The sequence below is a fragment of the Zingiber officinale genome, chromosome 6A (assembly GCF_018446385.1).
Source record: "Zingiber officinale cultivar Zhangliang chromosome 6A, Zo_v1.1, whole genome shotgun sequence".
NCBI lineage: Eukaryota > Viridiplantae > Streptophyta > Magnoliopsida > Zingiberales > Zingiberaceae > Zingiber > Zingiber officinale.
In genome coordinates this window covers 137,240,213-137,252,363 of record NC_055997.1, presented here as the reverse complement: position 1 = coordinate 137,252,363, position 12,151 = coordinate 137,240,213, and the positions used below count along the sequence as shown (strand labels likewise).

The 12,151-nt window shown below is 33.8% G+C and overlaps 1 protein-coding gene across 1 annotated transcript; it reads right to left on the bottom strand.

The window, feature by feature from the left end:
- Nucleotides 1-4,202: 4,202 nt before the first annotated feature.
- Nucleotides 4,203-7,234, bottom strand: LOC121994465 (receptor-like protein EIX1). Its single transcript, XM_042548485.1, has one exon. It carries the CDS (start codon nucleotides 7,207-7,209, stop codon nucleotides 4,282-4,284), a length of 2,928 nt encoding a protein of 975 aa, XP_042404419.1. The 5' UTR covers nucleotides 7,210-7,234; the 3' UTR covers nucleotides 4,203-4,281.
- Between the last annotated feature and the right edge of the window lie 4,917 nt (nucleotides 7,235-12,151).

Here is a 12,151-nt window from a genome sequence, read left to right as displayed (position 1 = left end):
GGTCTCGCCGACGACGACGGCGAGTCGTTCCGACAGTGGCGTCGTGAAGAGGAGGAGGAACGAAATGGCAGCAAGTCTATGAGGGAGAGGTATCGCGAGGAGGAAGAAAGGAGTGGCGGTCGTCGCCGACGTCGGCGCCCGCGAGCCGTGCGAGAGCTGTCAAGGGGAAGAAGGAGGTGGCCCTGGCGTCAAAAAGAACCAAGGAAGAGGAAGAAAGGTTGGCGGTGGGGCCAAGCATGAGCGAAGCCCCCCTCTTCCCATGTTACAGTGTCACACCTAAAACCCCAAAACACCACACATGTCAGAAGACAAAATTACCCCCTCCTCTCCGATATAATTCCTTTCCTGTCATTAAGTCATAACCGTATCAGTAATCATGATCAAGTAATTTTGACTGGTTGGATACAAGTCATGCTGAAATTCAACTGACCAACTTTTTTCAAATCGGGTTTCAATAAATTGACTTCTTTCAAGTTGACATTGAGTGTCACAGAGATCTAGAAAGACTCAAGAGAGAATTAGCAAGGAGCCAAGGTGAACCTTAGCAAGGTCCTTCTGATTCTCAAGTTGGACCTTGGAGAGAAGACGGAGAAAACGAATGGAGAAAAGTAAGAAGAATAATTAAAGAGTTATGAGATTATTTACCTTAATATTGCGACCGGTTACCTTAAAAAGAAAGCAAAAGGGTGACTCTAATTCTCAAAGGGCTCACTTTTTTTTTTTTAATTTACTCAGAGATGTCTTTTTTGATGATCAATGCTTTAATCATTGCATCCCTTGGTGATAGGAGTTTCAACAACCGTTGAATCAAATTTGAGTTCCAATTTAGGGTGATCCATAATTGGATGTGATTATGATATAATTGACTTGAGGTCTTTTATCGAGACTTATTTGGTAGGAGATCGATTTAACCTAATTGAGCTCAGTCTAACTTGATCCGAATTTGATTTAACTTGACCCAAGCTCGAGCTCGATTGGACTCCGCCCTAGCTCAATTTGACTTTATGTTCAAAAGGCGCACCTCTTCCTTTATTTAAAGGGAGACACCTCACTTGATCATCGGTGCTTTAACAGCTGCATGCTTTGATGATCGACGTTTCAACAACTGTCGAATCGAATCTGAGTTCCAATTTGGAGTGATCCATACTTAGATGTGATTCAGATCGAATTAACTTGAGGTTTTTTTATCGTGACTGATTTAGTTGGAGCTCGGTTTAACCTAACCGAGCTCGGTTTGACTTGATCCGAGTTCAATTTAATTTGATTCGTGCTCGATTTGACTTGCCCTAGCTTAATTTGACTTTAGACCATCTTCAATTGATACCCTTTTACACCATTTTAATGTAAAAAGGGACACCAAATCTCTTCCAATGGAGACCCCAAAATTTACACCAAAATGGTACAAGTGAACAGTGCAGCACCATCGGTTCACTTGCACCAAAATGATGCAAGTGTGGCTTATATTAAATATAATATATTATAATATTAAATTTATATTTAAAATATTCTTAAATATTATATATTAATATTATTTAATTTAATTAAATTTATTGTGTAAATTTTATATTTTATACATGTATATTAGTTATTAACTTAAATAATAAGTAATATTTAAAATATTTGTTATATTACTAAAAATATAATATCATGAAAATTAGTTATTATGTACAATAAAATTTTTAATTTTAATAGTAATTATTATCGTAATAAAAATATTTAACAAATTAATATGTATGTTGAATAATAAATTATAAGATGGAAAAATAGAATATTCTAAAAAAATATTTCTTTTAGGGGGCGTTTGGTTCATTCCTAGGAATATGAATCGGAATGGGAATCATTGTATTGTGGAATGAGAATGGGTATGAGCATGAATATCACTCTTAAAAGCAATGTTTGGTTAGTTGTATATTTTCTATCGGAATAAATCAAATTTTCCTTTTTTACCCTTAATGGAAAATAAGAGAAAAAATTATATAGGAGAGAAAGATGAATGTGAGAGAAAAATATGATGAAAGAGAATGATGAGAGAGAAAGTGTGATGACAATGAATGAAAAGAGAGAAAATGTGATGAAAAAAAAATGAGAAAAGAGAGTGTGATAGGAGAGAGCATGATGAGAGAAGATGAGAGAAAAAATATGATGTGAGAGAAAGTATGATGGGTGAGGATGAAGATAGAGAAAATGTAATGAGAAAAAAAATGAGGAGAGAGAGATTGAGGAGAGAGAAAGTAAGATGAGAGAGAAAGTGTGATGAGAAAAAAAGAGAACAGTGAGTGTGATGGGAGAGATTGAGGAGAGAGAAAGTATGATGAGAGAGAAAGTGTGTTGAGGAAAAAAAGGAGAGAGTGTGACCAGAGATATTGAGGAGAGAGAAAATGTGATGAGAGTGAAAGTGTGATAAGAAAAAAAGAGAGTGTGATGGGAGAGATTGAGGAGTGAGAAAGTATGATGAGAGAGAAAGTATGATGAGAAAAAAAGAAGAAAGAGAGTGTGATGAAAGAGATTGAGGAGAGAGAAAGTATGATGAGAGAGAAAGTATAATGAGAAAAAAGAGTGTGATAAGATAGATTAAGGAGAGAGAAAGCGTGTGATAAAATGATGAGAGAGAAAATATGATGAGAGAGAAAATACGATGAGAGAGAACAAGGAGAGAGAAGTGATACGAAAGAAAAAATAAATAAATATATTTTGATATTTGATATTAAGGGAGAAAATTTTAATTTTAGGTTAAGGGTATTTTTGGAATGAGGAAATATTTTGATTGATGAAAATGGGGTAATGACTCATTGAAGGGGAGGTACATGGGAATGAGCTATTACCCAATTTCAAGGATTCATTCCCTTATTTGTATTCCTATTTCCATAATCCAAACATTAACAATGGTAATCAATGATTCCTATTCCCATTCCCTACTCCTATTCCTCTAAACCAAACGCCCCCTTAGTGTAGGAAATGATGTGTATTGATTGGAGTTAGAAAAATTTTTGATGCTCAAACGATATAAAATTGGTATTGAAAGTGCATTAAAATAGATTTTATGATCGGAGATGATCTTATGTCCAACTCTACTTAATTTTTGACTCAGACTGGGTCACGTGATGACTGCTATCTCTGTCACATCACCATACGAATCTAACACAGAAAGCAATATATACGAATCTAACAAAGCACAGAGTTCAACAATATTTCATTAGGAGCGAACAAAAGCTACTTTCGAAGGCCCATTTTCCTCGTGAAAATCAGAGGTAAATTATCTAAATAGGGTTTGGAAATATCTAAATGTAATGTATTCCAAATGCCCAAATTAGACCCTTTTTATGTCAAATTGTTTTTATCAATTTGTTTGATACAAAAAGTTTGAGAATCAAAAGAATAGATAGAAGGGGATGGAAATGAAGAACTTTGACTTTTTGATAAATTCAACCTCATCTAGACTTTGTTCTATAGAAGAAAATAAGGTAGAAAAAAAATGCAAAGCATAGGTGAATAAAATCTACAAAAAATAGTTTAAAATTTTTAATTTCTATTTTCGATTAAACAACAAATATCTAAAAATAATAAATAAAGCATAAAATTTATAATATTTTTTATTTTCTCACAAAGTTTACAAGAGATAGCTTGATATAAAAAGTTTGCTCACAAAAAAAAAAAACTTAAATCAATGTTATAAAGATTCAAGTGTGTGCATTTAATGTAAAATAAATTATCGTGAATTACTTATAGCAGAGAGAATATCTTACAATCGAAGATTAAATATTAGATAACTTGCAACGAATGAATAAACAAAAATAATGACAATACTAATACAAAATTTAATGTGTTTCAGAGGCCTCTCCTACTCCATAGCTTATGTTGAAAAGAGCTCTTTACGAGAAGAGCAAATCTAGATCTAATGGTATAAGAAATCTCATAATTATCCTGAGAGGAAAACAACCTCTTTAATAGTTCTCTAAATTACAACCTAGATATTCAATTCTCTTATATTTTATGTGTCCAAGATGACTTCGGGAAATAGACAGATTCACAGGCTGTAGGTGTAATTGAATTTTTACAAAATTATACAAGGAACTGAATTTTTTCTTTCTTTCCATGTTTAGGTCATTCAGCAGTTTTGCCTGCTCTATTTTATGCCTTTTAGTTGTATTTGAAAGAATCTACATACAAAATAGAATTGTTCTTTGCGCATGAATTAAGTAAAGGTTCGGATCAATTCAAAAAAAAAGGACCGCCTATCATTGATGTATAACAATTAGAACCGAATAAAACGATAATGACCTATTACAAAGCAAATTTCCGAAGGTTCATCATAATGCACACATAAACCTTGTCAAATGTGTTGTCGATAAATCTGAAATAGCAAATCTTCCAATTCTTCTTCAGTAGCAATGCCCACCAAATTGCCCAAAATCCAGTAGGAAATCCAAGTGCAAAGCTCACGTAAAACCAGATCATTTCGTTTTCATTCTTGCTATTTATGCGACTTGGAGTTTGTGATGTCTCACTGCCCTTGCAACTTCGATTCAGAGGGAACCCACAAAGATCAAGATTTCCCATGTAGACTGATGGATCACTGAATGTTAGAAGCTGATCACCAAGTGGAATTTCCCCTGATAAGTTGTTATAGGACAAATTTAAAAACTCCAAAGATGACATATGGGCCATGCTAGAAGGAATTCCTCCAGATAAATTGTTTCTTGACAAGTCCAGAGACTCCAATTGTTGTAATGCACTGATGTTTTCTGGAATTTCTCCTGTTAAATGATTTCCAGATAAATCCAAACTGAACAATTCCCATAGGTTCATTAGTTCAGTAGGGATTTTACCAATTAGGTTATTGTTTGAAAGATCCATTATGAATAAAAGCGAAATCAGCTCATCATACTCCTGAGTATTTCCTTTCGTCGACACTGGCATGCCCTCCTTATAAGCACTTTCAAATACATACGTGAACCAAATAGGAATTTTTATAATGACTTTCATGGCATCAAAGTTTCCAAAGCTTTTTGGAATGGTGCCTGAGAGCTCATTTCCTGCAAGGTCAAGGATTTGGAGATTACTCAGTAATGAAAGATTGGGTGGAATATTTCCAACCAATTTATTGGATCGCAATCTGAGAACTCGGAGTGAGATAAGACTCCCTCCTAACCATGTTGGTATTTCACCTTTGAACTCATTATACCCCAGATCAAGAATGACTAGTCGTCGACAATATTTTAAGGACAAAGGGAGCTCTCCAGATAGATTGTTATTGCTCAGGTGCAATGAATTAAGTGATGAAAGTGAACATATTGATTTAGGAATCCCTCCAAATATACTGTTTCTTGAAACATCAAACACCGTAAGTCTCGAAGAGCGATTCCAACAATCAGGTAATTTTCCTGCCAAGAGATTGTTGGAAAGATCAAGGGCGACCAACTGTTGAAGGTGGCACAATGGCGAGGGAATAGTACCAGTAAAATTATTTCTGGAGAGCGATAAGTAATTGAGATTTGGCATACCCATGATGATTGCAGGGAGAATTGGCCCCGAGAATAAATTGTTGTGGACGTCTAGTACTTCCAAACCACGAGGGAAATATGGAAGAAGACCACTGAAGTTGTTGGAACTTATATCAAATTCAATTAGCTTTTTAAAATGCATTAAATTATGTACTCTGCCACTGATTTGGTTGCTAGAAATATCCACATGCCATGCTCCAGAAATCAAGCTCCAAAACCAGTCTGGCATAGCATCGACAATACCAACATTTGACATATCAAGGAATACCATATTTTCTTGCTTCTGGAGCCATCCTGGGAAATCAGGACCCAAGATGCAAGAGCTCATCCTAATTGACTCAAGTTGAAAAGGAGGAAGCCAATTGCGCTCAAATTTTAGAGCCAAGGAGTTTGATGACAAGCTCAAATATTTCAACTTTTTCAAATTAGTAAAATGTGCTTCTGACATTTCACCCACAAAGAAATTTGAACCGAGGTCCAAATCAACTAGCTCTGATAAGCACCCTACACTTTCTGGTATAGTCCCATTAAGTTGATTGTCATCTAAATAAAGTTCTTCCAGTGAAACTAGTTGTCCAAGAGATGCAGGAATGGAGCCAGAAATTTGATTTTCAGACAAATCAAGTGATCTAAGCCTTTTGAGTTCCCAAAGCAATTCAGGTAATTGGCCAATCAGGTTAGTGTTATACAGTTCAAGAATCTCTAAACTTGTTTTGATGCACCCTGAAAATAAAGCACCAAACTCCGACAAATCCATGCTGATATTGATGCCTGACAGTTTTAAACTTTGCAGCTTGCATAGATTCATCAATGAAGTAGGTATCCCTCCTTTTATCAAATAGTTGTGAGCTAAATTTAGGTTGTTGAGAGAAGGCAAGTTTCCAAAGAGGGATGGAATAGGACCAGTAAGGAGGTTATAACTAAGGTCAAGATATTGAAGGCCACTTATATTGAATAACCAAGTGGGTATTGAAGAGCCAATAGAATTATAAGACAAATCAAGAAAAGCAAGTGAGGTGAAGTTTACATGTGGGAGAGAGAGTGGGACGGCTTCAATATAACACAAAGATAAATGGATCTCTTCAATGGAAGGAAGAGTATTGAGAGCTTGGAGCCAATTACTAACGTTCTTAAGATTAACATTCTCCATATTTAGAAGCCTCAAAGAAGAAAGCCCAGAAATCCAGAGTGCATCATCAATTCTAAATTCACGGTTTTGAGCACCAAAATTGGAACCGAACTCATTGTACAAGTCAAGATATTGTAGATTGGAGAGGTTGCCAAGTTGTCGAGGGAGGAGTCCACCCAACCCGGTACTGGAGAGGTTGAGATACTGAAGATGATAAAACGAACCCATAAAATTTGGAATATTAGCTCCTCCAAAATTGTTCCCGCTCAGGTCAAGGTGCTTAAGGTACTTCAAACTCAGTAACGAAGGATTCAACTCACCTCCTAAAATCCACTCGTTGTCAAAAGGGTGTGGATTGCGAAGGTCGAGCTCTATCACATGTCCGGTGCGACTGCTGCATGCCACACCTTCCCACGTGCAGCAATATTCACCCGTCCAAGAAGACAACCGGTTAACAGTATCTTTGAGGCCCTGTTTGAACTCCAACAGAGCACTTCTCTCAACAGGGTTGCAGCTTGAGTTTAGAGCTCCTTTGCAGAGATAGGTTTCTTGGAGGTGAATGCCTAGTATAGACAACATCAGGAAGAGAAAATGGACGTTCCATCTAGCCATGGCTAGTAGATTACGGTTGCAAGTATATGGTAGGAGAGTGGTCTGTATCTTTGTTAATATACACTACGCAGAGATTGTATATTTCATAAATGCGTGTCTTCCAACCAATTTGAACCAACACCCACAAGTCAAGCCGACTGACATGTAAATTTACGGCCAGTGTGAGAAGATTAAGTGTCCATCTCCATTCTCCATAACAGGTCGTTTTAGCTATTTAAGAGTCACTTGTAGCGTGTAATTGTCAACAACTTGTGAAGCAAAAAACAAAGCAAAATTGGCTTTTGACTCTTCTTATTAGCCAACTCAGCAGTAGGGTGTAAATGAATCAAACAATTCATAAATTATTTAAAATTTAATTCAATAAAAATCCATTTGAACTCATTTAATGAAATTCATTAAGACAAATAATTAGTTAGAGAAAAAAAGAGAAAATATCATTTAACAATGAGAATGAAAAATATTAGATGGAAAAAGATGATCAAATGAAAGACTTGGCCAAGTTAAAAAAACATTAAAAAAATTTCAAAAAAAAAATCCAATGGCTCTACCATGCTACAACCTAAAAAGAGATTATTTTTGTAAATAGAAAAAATTAAACAAAGAAAAGAATTAGAAATTTTTATTTTTTCTTATTATAGAAGCATGTCACTTCTTAGGTTTCTTTTAGAAAATTATAGATGATCCTTACGAGGAAGGGTATGATCACACGACTTCACAAGGATTCAACCTTTACATGATTCAATTCACATTATAAGGATTCAACCTTTACATGATTCAATTCACATTATTAGAATAGAGGAAATTAGAAAATTATAGATGATCCTTACGAGAAAGGGTATGATCACACGACTTCACAAGGATTCAACCTTGACATGATTCAATTCTTTTATATTACCATCTCAACTATGCCAGGGAAATTAAAGAGGAAGTTTTTGAAATGTTACTGGTTGGCTGACTGCTGTGCATAACTAGCAATTGACTGGAATTACATCTAGTTGACTATAATCACATTCAATTGACTATCTATCGGCAGTAACAATCGGGCAAAACAGGTTTGGTAGATGGGCACGTTAAAAAACAAGTGCATCCTATAATAAATTTTAAATTATAGCGCACCTGTGAAGAATTCTAATTCTAATTAATCTCATTGATAATTCCTAGATGATTGATTTGATCTCATAAAATTTTTTTATTGGTTATCAGGATGAATCGAAAAATACATATGATGGTCAGTCTAGAAACTCAGTATCATTTGGTTACGTTCTTCATTTAGAGGAAAAATTCCTACAAATATATGGAGATCGAACCATGGATGTCTGAATAATAATTTAAATATCCTATCGTGACACCATAACTCCGAAGACTATAGCGCACCTTTTTAAGTATTCGATAAAGTTGTGTTCATCCTTTGATAAAACCATCATATATTATATTACTTTAGATGTTATGCAACAATTATGCATAAGTTGTATCATATTAAAATTTTCACAAATTATCTATAACATATAGGGGTGTAATCGAGCCGAGCCGAGTCGAACCGAACTCTTAGATATTTGAGTTTGGCTCATTTATAATCGAGTCAAGCTCGAGCTTTATTTAACGAATATATTCATGTCTCACGAGCTTATTCAAGATTTTATCGAGCCTAAACGAGCTTAATAAATATAAATTATAAATTTAAGTATTCATTAAAACTAAATTATATATTTTTTAAAAATTATAATATTCTTGTTAAAATTTATAATTTTATTCTAATAAATAAATTTAATATATTTGTCTATGTTTTTCATAAGTAGAATGTAAAATCTATAAATTAAATATCAAAACTATTATTTTTTTTATTTAAAAATTAATTCATGAGCTTAACGAACATGTTCACGAGCTAACGAGCCGAATATTGTGAAGCTTGAGCTTGGTTTGTTTATCTTAACGAGCTTAATTAAACGAGCTCAAACGAACTTTTATCGAATCGAGCTTCGAATAGCTCACAAGCGGCTTGACTCATTTACACCCCTAATAACATAGATGTATAACAATTTTAGTCAAATTTGTTATATGAACATTTTGAAGAAGTTTAGTAGTGCAAAAAGCATTGGTGGACTCCAGTAACTCTCAGACTCAATTTCACCATTTAAGTAAAAACTCTTTACAATTTTAGTTAAAATTGCTACATAATCCTTTAAAAAGAATTTAATAGTATTAAAAGCATAGATGGACTTAAAGATTCTTTGAACAAATCTAATTACTATTTGAGCAAGACACTGAATATAGCAATTTAATTCCACTAATTGATTTGTGTATTATGTTGTTTATGTAGTTGTTGTTCAATGATTCTTCCATTCAACACATCATTAAGCTTTGTAATTATTTGAAATTTTTTTCATTATTTGGATAATTATAAAAAATGACATTGTTAATTTGGGTATCATGTTCCTTAATTATCTTCTTAATGGTAGATCTGTATTGTTTTTGGTTAGTAATTAATATTTATCTTCTTTATTAAAGTCTTACCTCACCAAATCATAGATTGAGCTACAGTCGATTGTGTATATCAGTTAAATAATTTTTTTATAATGATATATAAAAAAATATTTTGTTAAAAAAGTAATAGTTTTATCAAATTGGAGATTGAAGTATACTTTTTTTTTAAATTAAAAAAGACCAATTTTCTTATAGTATTCAGAGGTGTCTCCATACTAAAACTCTTCATCATTCTAGGAGAACAATAAGGCTAAACATCTTTAAACAATATTGTTTTGAAGATTTTAAACCTCGCCAGTAGAAAATCAATATTTATTATTATGAGCTTGTTAGACAATCATGTAATTAATATTTAAGGACAACTTTAATTTGGGGCATCGGTGATTTATAAGAGGCGTTGATGATTTTCATGAATTCAAAATACGATGAATGTACTTGAAATACGATGAAATGAACGAATTGTATTCTACTCATTCATATTTTGTATTTTTAACAAAAAGAAGTGAGCATATATTTATAAAATAATCTCATAACTCTTTACTCTCCTTTTTCTCCATTCATTTTTGCCATCTTTCTTCATCTTTCTTGTTGAAGTGCATACTGCTTCGCAAAGAGGCTTGGAATTGCAGTATATGTTGATTTGACTGTATATTCTATATGATCCGATCCAAGATAAACGGTTGAGATAACTCAGTAAAGGAATCATGATCATGTAATTTTTTTGACTGATCATTGGATGCAAGTCAGGTCGAAATTCAACTGACCAACTTCTTTCGGATCGGGCTTCAATAAATTGACTTCTTTCAAGTTGACCTTCTGCACAGAGATCTAGAAAGATTCAAGGGAGAATTAGCAAGGAGCCAAAGTGAACCTTAATAAGGTCCTTCCAATTCTCAAGTTGGACCTCGGAGAAAAGACGGAGAAAATCAATGGAGAAAAATAAGAAGAATAATTAAAGAGTTATGAGATTATTTACTTTAATATTGTGACTTAAAAAAAAAAAAGTAGTTCGGTGCATGAAGTTTTCGTCATGTTGAGTCTCGGGAAAAGATCCATTATATATAATTTTATCCTGTTTTTTATAAGATGTTCATTTTTAAAATTCGAATCCGTGACCTTTTGATCATATAATAATAATTTTATCTTAATATTGTGACTAATTACCTTTAAAAAAAAAGCAAAATGATGACTCTAATTCTCAAAGGGCTCCCTTTTTTTTTATTTACTCATAGACGTCTTTCTTGATGATCAATGCTTTAATCGTTGCATCCCTTGGTGATCGGAATTTCAACAACCACTGAATTGAATATAAGTTCCAATTGAGGGTGATTCATAATTGGATGTGATTCTGATAGAATTGACTTGAGGTCTTTTATCGGGACTAATTTGGTAGGAGATCAATTTAGCCTAATTGAGCTCGATCTGACTTGATCCGGATTTGATTTAACTTGACCCAAGTTCGAGCTCAATTGGACTCCTCCCTAGCTTGATTTGACTTTATATTCAAAGGGTACACCTTTTCCTTTATTTACTGAGAGACACCTCTTTTGATGATCGATACTTTAACTGTTGCATCCTTTGGTGATCAACGTTTTAACAACTACCAAATTGAATATGAGTTCCAATTTAAGGTGATCCATGCTTGGATGTGATTCAGACAGAATTAACTTGAGTTTTTTTATCGGAACTGATTTGGTTGGAGCTCGGTTTAACCTAACCGAGTTCGGTTTGACTTGATCGGAGTTAGATTTAACTTGACTCGAGCTCGATTTGACTTGCCCTAGTTTGATTTGACTTTTATGTCCAACTCTACTTAATTTTTGACTCGACTGGGTCACGCGGTGACTATTATCTCTGTCACATCACTATACGAATCTAATACAGAAAGCAATGTATACGAATCTAACAAAGTACAGAGTTCAACAATATTTCATTAGGAGCGAACAGAAGCTACTTTCGAAGACCCATTTTCCACGTGAAAATCGGAAGCAAATTATCCAAATAGTGTTTGAAAATATCTAAATTTAGGATGCGTTTAATTAGAGTTATTCTTGATAATCTTGATTATTCATCTAAAATTATCAACGAAAATTTTATTTGACTTTGGTAATTGATGATTATCGAATAATGTTTCATGTTCGACACGTTAAAAAAAAGGATATATAATTCGAAATCGACAAATCTTGAAAACCTAAGGATTCTGTTGAAAGAGAGTTGTCTGTAACTTTGTTAATACACACTACACAGAGATTCTGTTCCAACCAAGTAGGATAAATATTTAGGACTCGAGTCTTTGTAACGGAGAAAAGCTCGTGGCCATTGTGCGAATACTTTCATTTAGCTATTTAATAGCATTGTTTATTTCGTCACTAGTCGCGTGTGAACTTGGCAACGACTGGTTTAAGTAAAAGCCCAGCAAGTTAGGCTT